We start from the raw sequence: 20,355 nt of genomic DNA, 5'->3' as shown, positions 1-20,355 counted from the left end.
TCAAAACTTGGTGAAATATAAAAAGACACTCTTAAAGTTACTATAAGGAGGATTGTACAAGTATCTTAAAAATGGCTATGAAAGTGTTGAGAGTGATGAATAGCCTAATAGGCAGCCTTCGACCACTAAATTTGAAAACCACGAATTTTATGTGCTGCTGTACTGAAAAATTATTGAATTACTTTTCATCAGACATAAGTATTAGTTTTACTTAATTTCAATTAATTCTTTTGAATGTTTTAGGAATAGCATACAAACAAACAAGTAAGTAAATTGTTCTCAGCTTATCAGAAACAGAATCATCTTTCAGCTGATAGTAGTGACCTTTTTAAATCCATAAAAAAGTGATAAAAACTTTTAGAAATCAACTGTTACTGAAGGTGAATCTTGGGTTAATGTGTATAATCACAAAAGTAGAACCCAGTTTTCACTCTGAAGACTCCAAAATTTTGGCAACCAAAAAAGCACAGCAGATTCACAACCAAGGAAGACTGATCTTTTTTTCCATTTATAAGTGAACTTTACATAATAAATATATATTCCACCAGATCAAAAAACAAACAAGAAGTATTACTATCTAATTTTGTAGCATTTGTTGTAAGGAATCAGCATTGCATCTAAGTAACAAGTGGAGAAAGCATTAAATTCTTCAGCCACCCTATATTTTTGTTAAAAAATAATTTCAGAAAAATATTTATTATATTAACCAAAAGTTAAGATTATTTTTTTCTCCATTAAATTCATAATTGTAAATAGTTTTTAGCGAGGAAGTGTTTGGAAAACCTGAATTTCAACTTTTATTTATCGAACTACTAATTAGTAGAATAACTTAGGTTTAATTGCTTTTGTAATAAAATAATAAGAGAAGGAGGAAGCTGTTAAATCTTAATTATCCTTGTTCTTAAAATAGTAGTTAGCTTCTAAACTTAGCTTTTAAATTTGTTTAAAAAAATTAATACTGGTGAATTAAGAAATGGGATATAGAAGCATATCCAAATCTTAGTGTTGTGAAATGCCTTTTGTATTCAAAACACAGCTTGTTTTAAATAAATTCCATTACATATACTGTCATTAGACTCTCATGACACTCAATTTAAGTAATATACCGTACTATACGTTGCAATTAATTGCATGAGAAATAGGTCGAGTCTTTAGTACTAGAATCACTCTGCCATTTTTATCCAAGCTTCTATTCTTTTGATCGGTACAGTAATACTCTTTTACAGACAAAATGTGAATTTTTCACAATATTACCCAGTAAGAAAATTATACATTATTTTTCTTGACTGAGGTTTATAAAATTCTTTACCTGGTAGGTGATAGTTGTATACATTATATATGCTGCTTCTTTTGATCAATGTGTTTACATCTATAAATGTTTTTTTTTTTCTACAGTAGTTTTTAAAGTATGTGTTACATGTTTAAGAAAGAGAAGAAACAATGAACGGCATAGATGAAGTCCTACGCAAGAACTATCGCATGAAAATAAACAAGAACAAAACAAAAGTAATGAAATGTGCTGAATGTGCAAATAGGAGGAGAAAAGATTATGGAGGTAGAAGAATTTTTGAAAGTGTATGTTTGGAGTGTCGCTTTATATGGAAGTGAAACTTGGACAATCGGAGTATCTGAGAAGAAAAAATTAGAAGCTTTTGAAATGTGGTGCTATAGGAGAATGTTAAAAATCAGATGGGTGGATAAAGTGACAAACGAAGAGATATTACGGCAAATAGATGAAGAAAGAAGCATTTGGAAAAATATAGTTAAAAGAAGAGGCAGACTTATAGGCCACATACTAGGCATCTTGGAATAGTCGCTTTAATATTGGAAGGACAGGTAGAAGGAAAAAATTGTGTAGGCAGGCCACGTTTGGAATATGTAAAACAAAGAGGGATGTAGGATGTAGAGGGTATACTGAAATGAAACGACTAGCACTAGATAGGGAATCTTGGAGAGCTGCATCAAACCAGTCAAATGGCTGAAGACAAAAAAAAAAAAAAAGTTTAGGAAAGTTTATCTTTTATAAAACATTTAGTAAGTTTTAGTATCCAGTTAGACATTTCAACAACTCAAAATTTTACGCCATATTATATTTTAAATTTTGTAATAATTTTAAAAATGTTTATTTTATTTTCACAGACTAATATTTTTACAACATTGTTATTTAATGTTTATGAAAACTTGAAAAAAAAAATCTGCAGTATTTCTTTTCAGAATTAAATTTTTTGGATTGAATTAATTCATTTTAAATTAATTTTTGATTAAGTTAGTAAGGTTGTAGAAATAGAGGTTTATTTTTTATAGTATTAATTATACAATGATTTTACTTCTTCAGATACTTTCTCTTTCTAAAAAGATTATATGGTAATTGGTATTGGAAAGAAATGATTTATTACATTGAATTTTAACTGTAACAACCATTTACTGTAGATAAGAAACTTATTACTGATAAAATTAAATTAACTTTTTATTTTGATTTCTGCCTTGTTATTTAAGTAATGGTTTAATTTTAAAGAAACTAGAACTTGGTTTGATTGAGAGCAATTTCAAGAATAGTTATTGTTTTGTGTTTTTATATGGTTTACAGTTGTGCATGTGTTGAAGTGTGTTATGCTAGTAAAAAGTATTACCCATAATTTTATTAAAAAATAAAATTTTTGTTTAAATTTTCTTGCAGATTTTGTTTAAATACTATAGATTAAATCTGGCATTTTAGATTTATAATAGTTATATATTTTTTTCCCTTTTACTTTCTTAATTATAAAAAAAAAATTTGAATGCTTTTGGTGATTATTATCTTCTTTCATTAATTAAAAGACATTTATCCATAGGTGATTCATCAAAAAATAAATTAAAAGAAAAAAGGTTTTTTTCATATTCATCATTGATATTAAAAATTATTAATAGAATAGATTCATATATAACTGCTACCCAAGTTGATTTTGTTTTGTGAGTTTTTTTATTAATATCACTGCCATGGTCTGATGCTATATACCTTTTTGGTTATGGATATTTTCAACATTCCTTTCTAAAATATGAATAAAATAATTTTACTAAAAATTGGCATCATTTGCAATTAATTATTATAAGATTTCACATAAGTTTTATTGTTATAGTATTTGAATAATAATTTTTTTTTTAATTAATTCTTTCTTTTTTTCATCTTTTATGACTTAGAATCACTTAACTAAGCCCATTATCAAAGTCTCTTCGAAGAGGCTTTTTGGGGCCCGCAGTCCTTCCAGTACTTTTTCATATGTTCCAATCTCTGTACCCTTTCTGGTGTTGAAAATTTTCATGTTTTTGTCTTTAGTTTTTTGTTTAATTTTTTTCTTGTCTGTGGTGTCTTCTGGTATAAGGCCAATTTCCTTCAAATCCTCTTATTTTTCTGATCTATCTGCATCCTGTCTTGATGCTTTTCAAGTTGAGATTGTACTGTAGAAGTCTCAAATCTTACATCCTCATGATGTGTCCAAAGAATCCTAGTCTCCTCTTACACATAGTATCAGTGATGGATTCTAACTCTTTGTCGGGCACGATCTACCAGTCGGGCACGATCTAACAGTCTTTGCTGTTTGTTCAGGTGGAAGAGTATTTCTGCTGCACTTCTGCTTTTATAACTTTGTTGTAGTGTCTTATTTTTGCATTTATGGGTAGACATATTTTTACTGTAGGTGTACCAGGTCAATTTTTGTGCTTTAGCTAGTTCATCCTTGTTTGGATTGAGTTATTTTTGTTCAAGTTGTTTGTTATTATTTCTATGAGGTTTGGGTTACTATTTTAACTTTATTACCATTTATTTTTACTTCTTTTAATTATTGTGTTGGTTTTTACAGGGTAATTTCTGTCTTTTTAAATGATATTTTGAGGCCACTTTTATTTGAAATTCTAATATTTGTGTTTTAAGTTCATCAATGCTATTTGCTAGCAGTACCAAGTCATTGGCAAAACCAAGGTAGTTTGTTTTGATTTTTTGGTCTATTTTTATTTTTGGTAGCACTTTTTGAGCCATTCCCACTTTACTATTTCCAGAACGCAGTTGAACAGTGATGAGAGTCCACTGCCTTGGCGCAGTCCTGTTTTGAGGATTCTTCTTGAAAGAATTTTTTGTATGTTTGCAAGTGAGATTCCCCTGTAGCTGTTAGGGTCTGTTTTGTCCAGTTTTTTGTATAGCAGGTGGCTGAGGGCTGTTTTTCAGTGTTCTGGTAGTTCTTCTTTGATCCAGATGTTTCCAAGCTGTTGATGAAGGGGGATTTTTGTTGATCATCCTACATGTTTCCAGATCTCTATAAAAGTCCAATTTTCTCCCGCTGCTTTGCAATTTTTCATCTCAGCTAATGCTTGGTAGATTTCTTTTATTGTGGGAGGGTCAATGTTTTCCAGTGGTGGTATCAAAGGTTTAGGAGTTCTGTCTGTTCTTAGCAATTTAGTAGTTCGTTGAACTATTTAGCTAGGATTTCCACATTGTCTTTATGTTATGGGCCAGATTTTGGTTTTCATTCTTCATTAGTAGGTTTGGGGTTTTTAATGAAAAAATACGAACCCATAGGTTTTATTGGTAATCTCCCAATTACATCTTGTTAAATTCTTCTATTGATATCGATAGTGTTTGCGTGGTCTTTTTTCTTTGTTTTACTAAATTTTGGAAGGATGTTTCTGATTTTTTGTATAGATGTAATAGTCATGCTTGATGACTTCACATGTCATCGCATTCACTGTTCCACCATTGATGCTTTTATGGGGTTTTAGGGGCCAATTCTGTTATGATTTGTTTAAGATTTTTGACTAGGTCTTCAAGTTTATCTGAGATTGTTATACTTTTTTGTAATTTTCATTCTTGATTAGTTGGGTCTATTGTTTTGTTGCTTCTTATGGGTTCTGAATTTAATTCTTTTTTTATTAAATGATAACTGTATGATTTTTTTAAACAAAATATTTATTACAAATTATGTCTTTTGATGAATTTTTTTTGCTGAATAGTCTAAAATTCAAATTACTTTGTAAGAGCTCTTTCAAATTGAGTCAACAAAATTAACAACTGTGGTGGTGACAATTTTTTTTAATAATTTTTCAAGAATAATTTGTTTTCAGTAGTTTGTGACAAATCACCATGAAACACTATATGCCACAACATTTACAAATCATAAAAACTTATTATTGTAATATGGAATCTCTTTCAGCTATGTTTGTGCACTTCATGATCTTTATGTTGTGCATAATGGGACAAACAAAAGCACAATTCATCATTTGGTTTAAAATATGTAGAGAATTTTCTCTACATGTTGTTGAAACAGATCCAGTTCACAAAAAAAAAATAAAGGAATCAAGAGAATATTGCTGCTGTACAAGTGTTTATGAAAACCTAAATTTATCAGTTTCACATCATTTACAAGAATTTGACATTCTTCAACAAGATGGCAAATTTTGCATCAAGATCTTGATCTACACCAGTAAAGATTCAGTTAACTCAAGAATTGAAGCCACAGGACCATTCTTTGCACAGTTTGCTGATTGGACTCTAATAAATCACAAATTGGATCCAAATTTTCATAAAAACTTTTTTCAGGTGAAGCTCGTTTGTGACTACAAATAAGCAAGTTTATTGTATCAATCCACAAATGATTCAATAGTGACCATTACATCCGAAAAAATCACTGCTTGATGTGGATTACAGGCTGCTAGCATCATTGGGCCACTTTTTTTTTTTTTGAAAATGAGCAAGGAGATGCTATTACAGTAAGTGGTGAGCACTAATGAGCTATGATTCATGATGTGTTTTGGTTGTAGATTCAGAAAATTTTGATTTGAATGAGATGTGGTTTCAACAGCATCATGCTAAATGTCACACAGCTTTTGAAACAATTTAGATATTTCATCAAAAGTTTGATGATTAGATAATTTCACAAAATGGATGTCAATTGGCCACCAAAGATCATGTGATTTGACTTCCTTAGACTTTTCACTGGGGTTTTGTGCAGTTTCCAAGCCAGTAATTACTTCAAACCAGTAATGACTGATATTACTGGTTGCTACCACTGGGTAGCAAATATTTAAGGTGTTATTAGTGGAATTCAAGCTGATTTGTACGAAGTCACGCAAAATTTTGTTCATAGACTTGGGTTTGTCAGGCAAAGCCTTGGAGGCCATAACAATAATTTTGTTTTATTGCAATTTTACTTTTTGCACTGAAAATGAAAGACCCTTTATTATTTAGAAAATATGGATAAATGGGACCCAGATAAATACAATTTATTATAATTTTCTACAAATAAATTGGTGTTATTTGTTTACTGAAAATTGAAATAGCTTCATGTATTTTCAGAAATGTTTTAAAATTTATTAATAAGTTTTCTTAGAAATTTATTTCTAAGTTCTTCCTGTAAAAAAAAATTTGTAATATATTCATAAATTCATGTTTATTCAATTAATAGTATTCTTTAAATTATGTATTTTTCTTATATTTATCAGTATTTCCATTGGCTTATAGTTAGTTTTATCCATAATCAATTGAAATGTATTCACTAATTATGTCAACAGTGATAATATAGGTTTATTTATAAAAAATTCATTTTGTATGTTTTTCATAAGCAATATTTAATTTAGTGATGTAAAAAAATAAATATTTATATTTAAATGTGCAATTATTTAAGTGTAAAATTGTAGTTACGCAATTTTTAGGAAAATTGATTATTGGAGTGATAAAATGCTATATTTCTGTATTATTTGTAAATAAATACAATTAATTTAATAGTTACACATGTTATATTATTTTTTTTTTAAATCACACTGTTCACAAGGAGAATGTATACTATTACTATTTGTATTTAGTTAGATTTTTCACATATGCACAACATTGTAGCATATTTTAGTGCCTAAGTCTGTATTATATTCATTTTATTTTTATATACTGTAATTTAATGTATTGTTTGTAAACTTCTATTGAAATGTGTGCCAAAATGTGATATATTAATTTTTTTTTAGAATAATCATTGTAATATTATTTTATTCATTACCTATTTTTATGTAAAACTCCTCTTAATATGTACTGTCCTAAATCTTGTGTATTATTTCTATTTTAATTTACTTAGCTTATTTTGATATTGTATCATATGTATTAAGTATTGTTATTTTATTTATTAAGACCAAAATACATATTTTTATTTAAGTAATTTATTTATTTGTTAAATATTTTTATACTAATCATTTTATTTAACAGTAAATATTACAACTTCATTGATTTTAATCATTGGACAATGCTGTATACATTTGTAGTTCAAATTATATACATCTTAGTACAAATTACACAGGCCTGTCGTGCAAAAGTGCCAGCTCCATATTCTTCTGTTCAGGTATGATGTTAGGATTAAGACATACTAGTGACTTTTTGTCATCCTACTGTTTTCTGTTGTCTTGTTACTGCAAACTTCTTCAGTACTCCTAACAAAACAGTAATCCTAAAAAATGTAAAGGAAAATTTTATCAACTGTTTCAATCCATGATCCTATAGACCGATCGAAATAAGCCATTTAAAGGGAGAAAAAATTGTTACCGGGGACTTTTATAAGTGGAAATGGTAAAGGGAGCTTATAATAAATGTAAAAAATAAATGTGTAAGTGGTAGTGGTGGTGGGGGGGGGTTGAAAAGGGGTGAAAATGGTATTATTGAGATTTCCGGCGAAAGTTGACATAAAAAAAAATCCAATACAAAAGTTGTAGATCATGCAAAAATGTACAACTTTTGTAGAGGTCACTTTTTAACATAACCTCAAAATTTCCGAGAGAAATGCAAAAAGTCAGTTTTTTGTTTTTTATTTTTCATTTCCACAAAAATAATTTAATTTTGACAAAACTTGTTGAAAGTATACCTTTCTGTGTCTTAAATAACCATAACATTTTTTAGATAAAAAAATCAAGAAGTTCCAAGATATTCATTTTTTCCAGTATGAAACACTTTTATATTTTTAAAAAAATTCTACTTAGAAAAATCATTGTACAGAATTCTGCCAGTGCTCTTTTTTTTGTTTTGACTATACTTTTTGGTAAAAAACAAAAAATGACTTGGGAACAATGAATTTTTCAGTAATTGTTGATAATTTGTTTTAATTTTTTTTTTAAATTCAAAACTGATTACACCATAGCAAACTGTATTAACATACAGTTCGCTACAGAACCATATGTATATTTTTATACACATCACGAAATTAGCACTACTATTTATTATTATCATCATAATTATTATTTCATTCATGTCAAGAATTAATAGTAAAAAATATAATTAATTTTTAATTTATAATTTAGTTATATACCTTATGAAAAACATCTTGTTTTTCAAATATTATGCTGATCAAGTGGTGAATTAAATGAAAAGTAATTAACTGAAATGATATAAATTGTTTTATAATTCTTTAGAAAAATAAAACACTAAACTATTATGTGCTCCTTTTTAATGTATTCATCTTCATTTTTTTTTTAAATTTTTTGCAATAAGGTTTTCAATGTGATGCATCCAATTTTTTAGGAAATTTATCTCCAGCAATCCGTTGAACTTTTGTAAAGTCAAAAGTGACAGCAATGTGACTTCCAACGTATTTTTTTACTTCAGACCACTCTATTTCAATAGGGTTAAAGTGTGGGCTGTACAGAGGGGGGGGGGGGGAATAGTGAACACTCATCTCCATTTTTCTTGACAAGTACAAGTCTTGACAAACTGTATTTTTCTTTGTTCTTTTTAATTATTTTGTGTAGTTGAGGTTTCAGTATATTAGATGAGAATGGAATGTAATAATTACATAACCACTACTGCATTTCTTGTATTGGATGTGAGTTATCTTTCTTGCAATGTTCTTTGATAAGATGCGTGTCAAATTATTACAGATTTTTCATTTATTTTTCTTCAGTCAATTTTAAGTAATTATTTTGGTTCATAGAGTCATGATTGTCGCCTGTTATTGCACTTGCTTTCCAGGTTAATTATGTGTCCGGAGTAAATCCCATTTCATCCCCAGGATGTATAATAATCAAACTACTGTTTTCAGAAATTGAGTTATTGACTTGACAAAATATACATTTCATCAAGATATAAGATTGTATAACAGCCTGTTTTCAGTTCTAATTTTTTCATTGCATTTACATTTTGTATTCGTTTAATCCTAATGTCATCATGATGTTCAATAACAAGTTTCCTATTGCTTTCAGTTTTTTCCCATTTGAAATCCTATTGAATCTTACCGATGTACCAGCAATTTTGGATGGTGGACAACTGTTTTTCTTTGAGATTAAATTCATTTATGGTCCTTCTCACTGCGCACATGTTAGAATTATCTAGGCCTGTACCAGCTTGTTGCAGATTTCATATTTTCATAAATCTCTCGAAGGAGAAGTCTCCAATTGGTTTTCTTGTATTTTTTTTAATAAATCCTCCTTTTTCTGTTTCTTTATTCTTTGAACTTGTAATTGTGATATTTTACATACAGCTGCTGTTCTTTCCTTATACTTTTGAATTTGAATAATATACTTGTCACATTTCCCAACATTTCCAAATTTAATTTTTTTTATTTTCATGAATTTGTACCCATTATTAATTCCCAAGCTTTGCCGGCTTAATTTTTCAAGAGTCACAGTGAATTTAAAACTTCTTTCATCCTGCTCACAACTACATTTCAAATAAAAGTTTAACCTACACAATCGACAGATAAACAAAACTGACTGAACTTTATTACACAAAACTTTCAACTAATGTATTGTATATATAATAAATAAATATAATAATTGTTTTTATTTTGTATATAACATTTGCTATGTTAGTCAGCTAATTAGAATGATTCATTAATTACAATAACTCATGCTTACATCCTGATCCCATAGGGGAAGACCCTCAATGTGACGGTTTCAGTTTCCACACCACCCCCTCCATAACCACTCTTACGGCCTTTATCAGAGATTATCTTCAATACCTCAGCATTGACATTTTTCAGTCTAGCCTCAGCCAGGATACCACCACGGGATGCCACTTTGTGACAAAAGTGACATTCCCATCTGTGTACTACTAACTACCATGAACTCATAAACAAAACACATTATGCAAAGTCTTAAATAAGACTGAATGGACTACATGGTAAAGAATGAACTGAACTGCCTATCCAAAATAGGCAAAAGTGAGTTCAGCATACAACACGAAACATTAAACCATAAAACAAGAACATTAAAACACAATAAAAGTAACAACACTAAACACAAAATAAAATCAACAGCAAAATATAAATTAATATGATACAACAACAAAACTTAAAGGTGGAAAATCCTAAACCCCCTCAGTAATACTTTCCTTTGCAAGATAAGTTTTAAATTTTCTACAATCGCTCATTTGACCTGATTCCTCCAATTAGTATGGAGATCTAACTCAGCTCAGGTCAGGAGCCAACCCAGTGATATCAAGCCACAAATAGTCTGTGCTCATCAGCTCATATTTCACACATAACAAATGGTAAGCATCATCTATGAAAGCCACCGACAAACCCTCTGCCAGGTCCTCTGAGTCCAAGACATATATACTCTAATCCAAAACACGAAGCCTAGCTGAAAGAAAGTCAACAAATATTTTCCTGTCTGCATGCCTCTGCAGGAAACAATCCTGCTGAACTGGAGCATTGCATCAGTAGCGCTCACTCAAACTACTAGTAATTTCATAAACAATCAATCGATGATCACTTGAGCAATCAACTACTTTCCAATTACAAACATTGACAGAAATAAACCTACAAACAGTAATGTTGATATCTGTTCTACCAAAATGTTATCACCTGTGTAGGTGGGCAACTCACCAGGTACATTATATATCTGCAGACCATATTGGGCTAAAGACCCTCAATTAATTCACTGTCATCATTGGTGAAGTCACTATGCCACAAAAGTGACTTAGCATTCACATCTGCACCAATAACGATTGGACTGGTACCAGAGAATCATAGTTTTATTACAGACTTAAGGATGATGAGCAGGACCTCTATACTGATAATATGAACTTGCACCATACAGATCAAGCTCTGAACATCTACATGAACATGATTGTTAAAGAGCTTCTGACTAAAGACACAATCAAGTTCCCTTCTGCACACAACAGTGGACATACTTTCAGAGCCACAGAAGAACCTATTCCAATTGAAAAAACCTAGCAGATCACTGGACACAGTATATGTATGCTGCAGCAAAACATCTAACCTTCTACGCAATGCAATCTCGCCTAGCTCAATCTGAACAATGTAAGCACCCTGTGCATTTAACTGACCAAATTTACCATCTAACGATAATGAATTGTAATACATATCGAGAGTTCTTGGATAACCACAATCTTTGCTAATCACAGGGTGCTTGTAATCCTTCCGAAGAAGACATTACAGTTTACATAAGTCGGACCCTCTGACTTCTTTGGACACTTGTGTCCCTCATTCCCGTAATGTGCAAAAACTGCAGGATGATTACAGAACTTTGCCTTATGACCATACCTGCAGCACTTAAAGCACCACTGGACATCTAAATACTCTTTGTCTCTATGAAAAGAAAAGTCTACAAATATCCTGGCCTCTGCAATAAGCTATTGAAAAGTTTTGGACTAACCTCAAAAATGCCATGGTAGCGCTTTCCCTCGCATCTACCCAATTTGAACGGCAATCAACATTTGAATGTTTTGTTCTCTAATTAGAGTCATCAACTCATTCTTAGATAGTTGTCTATCTATATCAGTATATCATAAACAATCACAATTGGACACCTCTCGTTTTTAGGATCGACTTTCATGTCAGATTTACCAACCTAAGTGATTCACAGTTGACCGTACAGACTTTGTCATCAACAATGACTAACCCCTTTTTTGTTTCTTTGATGTTCTGAATTTTTAGGCTCGACCTCTTTGGACAACCTGAGACTTGTCCATCTCTCTACTTGTCTTTGTAATAACCCACTCTTTTAGGTTAACGAACACAACCTCAGGCTGTTTCTGGGACAGATTAGACTTCCGTTTCTCTTTCAGTACCACTTATGCTGAGGCAGTCCCAGCTGAGGGACCAAAGGAGGCAGAGCAGGAACCATCTCCTACACTACTACCTTTCTCACTGAAGTCAACTTAGCTGCCAACCTCTCATGCCCCGCAGCCAAGGCAATTTTGCTCCATACATTTGCTTTTGTACTCTCAGGATTATCGAGAAACTGCATTAGGTGACCAACTTCTCCTTGAATGATCTTTACAAAGCAGCCAACCCACCAATTCCTTCTGCCTTATTGAATTCATCAATCAAAACTTTAACATCAGTCTGTGATCTTTATGAAGTACTCTGTCGTGATTCATCTTCTTCAGAAGAGGAGGAAGACTCATCATATCATATCTAATCTCAGTCACGGTCTGATGAGGCCTGAGCTGCTTGGGACTACCCACCTCTTTCTTTTCAGCATCAGACATTGTTACTGACAAAAAACACTAAGTTGTTGAAAAACACAACAAAATAAATACAACCAAATATAAATACAAACAGATCAACTAAATAATAAACAAAAACCTGCCAATAGGAAAATACGTAAACAATAAATTGACCAATGACAAACAAGTAAACAACAAAACAGGTTGCTATCAACAACACCTGTAGGTTTTCTTTAAATAAATATTAAAGAAAAATAAAGTAATATCTAACACAAATTATGAAACTATATACAAATTGCTTATTAATAACAGCTAAATGAATATTTATTTAATCCAAGGGAATACTTTAATAAATGATAACCTATGGCCTAGATAGCCCGCCCACAAGGCTACCTAAACTACAAAAATTCCCTTAAATAATTATTTTAAATTAACTCACTCAAAAGTTGATCAAAAACAGCCTAACCCACATATAAGTATTCACTTAAATTATATAAGTAAATCACTAAAAATACAGAAAAATCTTTAGAACCCACACTAACTTAACTATCCTGTTTTGTGTTGCACGGTAAACTAGACTCATGCTTACAAAATTGTTTCATTTAAAAGGAAGTGTTGATTTACACTTGTCAATTTTATCAACATATGAATCATTTATAATTTTTAATCACTGTGGCATAAATTACCATGATTAGATTTAGAAATACCTGTAAATTTTCAAACTACAAATAAAATAATTAAGGATAATTTTATTTTAATTGTAATTGATATTACAAAATAAGTTATTAGATTATAGGTAATATAGATTTGGGATAAATTTCTTTGTTAAGTAAGATTTACTTTTAAAGTAGATTGTAAAATGATTGAGATTGAATCATGAAATGATTTAATTTTCAGTTTTGTTAACACTGATACAATAAATGTGTGTAGAATCGTTTAAATATAACATATTAGCTGCTCAACCACAAGCTTCAAATTTTATGTCCCCTAATGTGGTTTCATTGTTGGCTGGTGCTGCTACTGCAATAGACATCTAATAGTATCATTGGCCTTCCAGAGGTGAAGATAATGAAAATTAAACTGTATACAAGAGCTGATCGTTATCCATGCAAAAATAAAGACACAAGTTTTCAGAAGAAATCTTTTTTTATTTTTATTTCTCAATGTAATCAATCTCAAATTTTTACACTTGAGCCAAATGTTTAAGTTTGTGTTCATTCTTACAATACAATTTCATATCTAAGAGTGCTTAAAGTCTTCAGAGTAGGCAGATGTTTTGGAAATAATTTCATTTAACATAAAGTTCTTTAGAAACGGAGATGCTAAGTCTGGCGAGTAAATGCAAAATTTTGTAGCATAATTCAATCAATTTTACCAATAAAAAATGAAATGCTCCATTACCTCAGACTTTTTACCCTGTTAAACTATCAACATTTAATATCCTATTAAATGTGACTGTTTTTTCTTTACTTACTTATTCAGACGATCCAGCAAAGATGTATAATATCATTTTACCCTTCTCCAGGAAGTTGAAGTTTATGTAATGAGTATCCCACAAACTAGTGGCCAGCTTTCTTGTTGATGGGATGATTTTTTCCTTTGGAGCGAGTTCCTCAACTGTAAACCACTGTTCCTCAGTTTCAAATCACTAGTGGTGTGTAACACAATTTTATCAACATTAGGAAACAGACTGTTAAACTATAAAATTTATTTTATAAGCAAGTGTTACTATTTTTTTAATAGTAAAATTCTTACCTTGCTAAATATATATAACAAAACACACACAATCTCTGCCAAATTATACTTTATTAAACATTAGGTACAATAAATGGAGAATAAACAATAAACATCATAATAAGACTTCTTTTACAAATAAGTCAAATATTAATTTTTGTTATACAATTTAAAATTTATATTCATTCCCCTACTATAGATAGTTTTTTGGCAAAGTTAAAACACTGTTGAAACAGAAAAGAACGTAGGAATGTTTTCATTAATAGTAACAACAATTCAGGTTCACCCAATAATGAATGAAATTTTATTTGTGTATATATATATAAAAGTAAAACACTAAACCAAAAATAATTATTACATTCAAAAGGTTTCTAAAAAAGGTAGTATTTTTAATAACTAAACTTTAAAGAAATGCACAAAAAAAAATTTACAATAGCTTTAAGTGGCCAGATATTTGATCGATCACCTTAGATGGAGAAGGTCCCAACCCAAGAACAGTTATTGTTCCTCTTTCAATCTGTGTGCGCCCTGCATCTCTAATTAAAGTGTTCACTACACCAAGTTCATTTGCTTTTTCAGCCAGTTTTAAAATTTCTTGTTCACCCTTACCATCTAATTTTAATGCTATTTTAGCTTGACCTGAAATAGACCATAATTTTACACTTTCTGGGCAATTTTCCATAGCGATTTTATAACACAAAAGACTAGCATGAGCACACTGTGTTGCCACTTTCCCTTTTGTCATACCCAAATCATTACGGACTACAAAAACCATTTTATAGTCACCTTGTCCTTTAATGAAAGTATTCAAAAGCTTTTTTGTATTTGATACTTGAAGTGGTAATTGTTTCCCTTTGCCTTTTACAAAAATTGCTGCAGCTAGACCGACAAGCATTCCAGTAATAAAAGGTGCTAATTCACTCATGTTAAAATAGTCAGCAGATTCAATCAACATCGTCTAATGAGTGATATTAACTTGAGTTTTCTTGTAATTTTCCACACACTGTCTAAACTTTTTTACAACTTCTTGACATTTTCTCCAATCTCTTGTCTCTGCAATACACTCCTGCAAAGAGCATTAAAAATTATTGTAATCATAAATAAAACATCATAACCACAAAGAATTCAAACAGCATAATTTGCTATAAATCTACATTAAAGGTACAGGGGAAGACAATAACTACCTTTCAAGAGTAGATAAGCAAAAGTGCTTCTTCATCAAAACTCCCTTTTGCTTATCCTCGATTCCATCTTCCCCATTACCGGTTCAACCATAGAGATAAAGGTCTGATCTTCCTTAGTTCTCCACATTAAGATATCAAGAACTGAAAATCCAATGAATCTAAAATCTGTTCTGGGCTGCCTGGGACCAACATAGAGGCTCTCCTTCTTGTCCAATGGCTAGACAAGTGTAATAACTGAAGTACCTATTGCAAAAAGCAAGGACCTTCTAATCCATCCCCCTCCTATATTTAAGAAAATCATCAATACAATGAATAGTAAAATTTCTGCTGGTACACCACAAAAATACTCTATTCCTAGACCTTCATCTCTGATGTAGATTGAATTATACAACATTTTATGACAAACAATAAGGTGTGGCTTTATTAATTAGGTAGTCGATTTTTTTTTTTGCTTCTCACCCACTATTGGCATTAATTTTTTGTTTAGTTATTTTTATAACCCAAGAACCTGTTTACAAATCCCATTTTCTGATCTCAGCTTAGGATTTTGTGGTCTTATGCTATCAATGTGAGCTTATTGTGAATGATTTTAAAAATTGGTTTTCTAATAACTCTTCAATTGTTAATGTCTATCAATCTTGGGTTTTGCATTTTAAATTAACGAAACACTTTTTAGATTACGTTTCTGCTTTATAAAAAAATGTGGTGAAACCGGCTTTGTCATCAGCCGTGTTGAATCGAACATCAACTAAAACTCGCACATCTATTATATAAAGAATACAGGATTGTTGAATCTCTCTCGTAAGTATACATAAGTTCTGTGAGTTTTTATGAAGGGCCTAGATCTGATAACATAAACACAACCAGATTTAAAAATTGTACAACCTTTATAGTCATAAAACTGCAATCTTTGAATAGCCAAATATCAGTAATTTACCAGACAAGAAATAAAATTACTTGATTTTGGTGAAGTATTGCTTAGTGGTTACTTCAAATTTAATTTTTTAGAATCTCTACTAAGCTACTATCAGAACAAGACAGATAAAAACTACCTGTCCGTATTTCTGAAAGCAATAAATAGTTGGGAGACAGGCCCAAAACAAAACACAAACAAGTTGGCAGAATTACATTTATCACATCATAAACCAGATTTGTTTTTATAATTTATTTCATTAATTAGGTTTAGCATTTGAAAATGTTAAAATTTGAAAGTTGACAATACTTAAGAAATTATTAAATTTAAATATTATAAATAAGTCAAGTGAAGTATGTAGAAACTACAATTTGAAAGTGCTAATTTACCATTGTAATTTCAGCCACTGCCACACGTATATCAAACTATAATAAAGACCGTAATGGTAAAATAAAATGTTGTATGATTATACAAGACTAACAATATTTGTTTTTTTTCTATATAAAATAATTTTTCTTTCTTAACTGAAGTATACGTTCAAGGGATAGCCATAATAGTTAAGTTTAAATGCTATCCATTTTTATATTCTACAACTATTTTTCTTTAGTTGTCATTTGTTGCTGGATTCTAATTAACACATCCAATTTGGCAAATATAGGATGTAAAATATATATATGTAATATATATATTTTTTTAAGAGTAAACAACAAGAAAGGTTAATAGTTAGTATAATTTAAAAATTCATAACAGTAATATTTGTGTACAAGGAAATTTGTTAATAATTGTATTTTTTTTTAAATAAGTTGGTTGGAGGTGGTTATATAAATTATTAAGAGTGGGAATGTAAGTATAATAAGCCCCATTCTTGTAAGCCAAAGTATTGTGTTTAATTACAGGAAGATAATTCTGTTGTCTGGTTTGGTAGAGGTGGATACTGTTATTTTTTTAAGAATAAGTGATTATTCTTTTTAGCAAAGATTGTATACTCATAAAGAAAAACACAGATGAGTTAAGATTTTTCATTTTCTAAACCACAGTCAATATGTCTAAACTTATGGGCACCAGCTCACTTTTGTATCTAGAAAACGTCTTGCTTTTCAGAACATGTTCTGAGGGTACTTCAGGCAGAAATATACCTAAGAATAGAACATTCAATTATAAAGAAGTAGGAAAGAACTGCCTCATAAATATAAAAAAAAAAGTTTCGAAGCAGTGACATACAAGAGGAAAACAAGGTAGTTATGATTTATGTGTGGCGTTTGTTTTTTTTTCTCAGAACCCTTTATTAAGAAAACTATTAAAATAAAACCAACAAGCAATGAATAAAAAATGTTACAAGAATAAGATTATCAAAAGGAATATATTTTAAATAAACAATTACATATAGACTAAAAAGAATCCAGGAAAAAGTGTAAAGGTCACTCAAATGATCTGAAAAATCAGTACCATAAATACAAACTCAAGTTGAAAAAGAGAAACTTTTAACATTACAATTAATTTACTTTCCCCTCATTATTACGTAGAATATCAAAAACACTGTATACCACTTTAACATATTAATCAGACTGCCACAAAGTTTTCACCATAAAGATGAATGAGGCAAACACTTATAAAATAGTTAACTAAGAAGCTTGTTGGCACATCACCATATGACATCAGTAATCCCTGGTAAATAAGAAAGTCTTGTAAATGATAATGGGTAAACTCTTCAAGGTGACTAACACTATTTCCGTCGAAGTTCAGTTCTATTTAGTATTGCAGCTTTTTGTTGACAATAACCAACATAACACAAAATACTTTTCAAAAAGAATGCCTACTTATCTATGGGCCATCCTCTGAAGTAATACTTTATGGTGGTTCCGGAGGCTAAACAGAAAAAGAGAGAGAGAGCCCAGAATAAATAAGCATCAACCAGTATCTAAAATACTTCTAGATTTTCATATCTCTCATTCATTTCACACATACTGTTCATAACTAATTTTATTTTATGTTTAATTGTTTACGAATCTTCACCAAAGTGCACAATGAATTTGGAATTTTTTAACTATTGTGAAAAGCTCAATACACAAGTATTGATAAATGTACATTCCTACACTATACACATTATTTTATAAATATTATGCAATATTCTATTACAAAAATGGTTTTCCATATACTGAAATTTAATGGATGAAATCACCAAATGTTTGTATACCATATAAAATCTCAAAATGTTGTATTTTACACAATAATTTCTTTGGGAGTAAGATGTACATTGTGTTATAACATATTGGGTAGTTAAAAGGTTCTAATGAAGATAACTTTTGTATACTTTAATTAGTAAAACATAAAAGTCACACCAACAGTTTCAGTATATCAAAACACCATGATCACACATTAATAAAACTTAAGTACATTAGAACTAATTTCATATCTTTATCAAGATCAGAAATAGGATCTAAGTAGATTAATGAATATTTAGTATATAAGTGCCCAAAATGAATGAAATCCTACAAACTGCTAACATTTGAGGAATTTAAGTGATAGTGGCTTAAAATTATTAATTATTTAAAACAGAATAAAAAGGAACAAAAACGTAAATAAAAATCTGCCAGTATTAAGTTTTTTAAAGTATTCTGCTTTTCATACCACAAATTAACATAATTAAACAATATGAGCAAAGAATAAGGAAGATGAAATTTGTATAATCTTATGTACTATTAGCGTGAAAATCTTTCCACTGACGAAACAAATTTGAAGCCTAATTTTAAGCAATGGATAAACAACCTTGTAAAAAAATAAGTGTTCTGAAACAACCTAATTTTGGTTAAAAGAATAATTCGTTAAATACATTAACTTTATAAGAAATGTAGTTTAGTAACAAAACAATATTTTCTACTAAAAAAAGATACACAGTAGATATTATCTGTAAACAAAATAACGATTTCATGAAAAAATAACCCTAAATTAAAAAAACCACGTTGTGACTACTGTATGATTTATGCCAACCAGCACGAAGAAAAATTCTTACTATTCGCTGTATACCCAGAACACTTACTTCCTTACTAAAGATTTTACCTGTACTTCATAATGTAGTTCTATACACCCTGTTTTCTCAATCATCTTTTCAACTGGATCTTTGACTTCTTCCATAACTAACAACTGAAATGGCCAATTAATGTTTACAAATAATTTATTTTAAATATAACAATATTTGAAGATAGAGAGGTTAGTTCTATTTTTACCTTAAATAATAATTCAATTTTTGAACTTCGACGTACAGCTTAATTCTGGCCGAGGTACATAACCTCAACCATCATCAGAAATTAACAGTTCTTCAGCGAGGACGTATTGCACTCAATCGGAAACTATGTTTGACCATTATAGTATTTTTGAAAAAGCTTTAAATTTTTCATTACAGAATGATTTAAGTTTCATGGTAAAATTGCAATATTTTCTAGGTTTATCGAATCTGCACTATCTTCTCAACAATTCAAGGAGAGTTGCTACCTTGTCTTTCGTAACTAAAATTAAAAAAGTGTAGGAGCTTCCTCAGATCCAAATATTTTCGGATATGTCTCCATAATAAGATCTTTGTATTACTGAATAAAAGTTAACTTTTCAGTTTTGCATTATACTTCTGAAAATACCTTCTCAAGGTATTAGAAACGAGTAGTTTTAAATCTATTTAAACCACATTCTTTATACATCTGTAACCCAAATTGCAGGATCATTTTTTATTAGTTCCTTCCTTAAACTGAGAAATTATTTATTTCAACCAATTTTCACTTTTGCAAACGCAATTCCATTCGTTAGAAGTAGCTATTTCAAACAGCTCGATCGTAGAACTGTAGCAAAACAATCTTAGAATGGATCCTGTTTGTTTGCTCTTGTGATTTGAAGTAATATACGAAAATATTTCCTTGCTGTTTCTTAGAAAACAGAGTATAAATTTTGGAAAAAATGTTATGTCATGTACAGAAATGTTATGCGGCCCCACCACTCACAGGCTCCTATAAAAAAAACTGTAGAGCGAGAACAATTGGTCGACGATCACCTCTTGGAGAAGAAAAAGATGAAAGAAGAAGCTCCCTGGCCGGCCCAACGTTGGACCTCCCGGCGGATGCCTACATCCT

The 20,355-nt window shown here is 30.3% G+C and overlaps 1 protein-coding gene across 4 annotated transcripts; it reads right to left on the bottom strand.

Annotated features, from left to right (window-relative positions):
• Nucleotides 1-14,196: 14,196 nt before the first annotated feature.
• On the bottom strand, nucleotides 14,197-19,752 carry LOC142319335 (uncharacterized). 4 transcript variants are annotated; one of them, XM_075356524.1, is made up of 2 exons: nucleotides 19,465-19,752; nucleotides 14,197-15,209 (listed from the first exon to the last, which is right to left on the bottom strand). In XM_075356524.1, the coding sequence occupies exon 2, from the start codon at nucleotides 15,096-15,098 to the stop codon at nucleotides 14,571-14,573; it is 528 nt and encodes a 175-aa protein (XP_075212639.1). In that variant the 5' UTR covers nucleotides 15,099-15,209; nucleotides 19,465-19,752; the 3' UTR covers nucleotides 14,197-14,570. The 4 variants fall into 4 exon arrangements, with proteins under 4 accessions (XP_075212639.1, XP_075212640.1, XP_075212642.1 ...); XM_075356525.1 differs by lacking the exon at nucleotides 19,465-19,752 and adding an exon at nucleotides 19,298-19,452; XM_075356527.1 differs by lacking the exon at nucleotides 19,465-19,752 and adding an exon at nucleotides 18,938-18,956.
• Nucleotides 19,753-20,355: the final 603 nt, after the last annotated feature.

This window comes from Lycorma delicatula, chromosome 2 (genome assembly GCF_047948215.1).
Source record: "Lycorma delicatula isolate Av1 chromosome 2, ASM4794821v1, whole genome shotgun sequence".
NCBI classification, from domain to species: Eukaryota; Metazoa; Arthropoda; class Insecta; order Hemiptera; family Fulgoridae; genus Lycorma; species Lycorma delicatula.
The sequence above is the reverse complement of the archived record's forward strand: the minus strand, read 5'-3'. Positions and strand labels throughout refer to the sequence as shown.

What these genes read in the sequence shown, in the direction of transcription:
- LOC142319335 (XM_075356524.1), bottom strand. Translation starts at nt 15,098, where the DNA reads ATGTTGATTGAATCTGCTGACTATTTTAACATGAGTGAATTAGCACCT.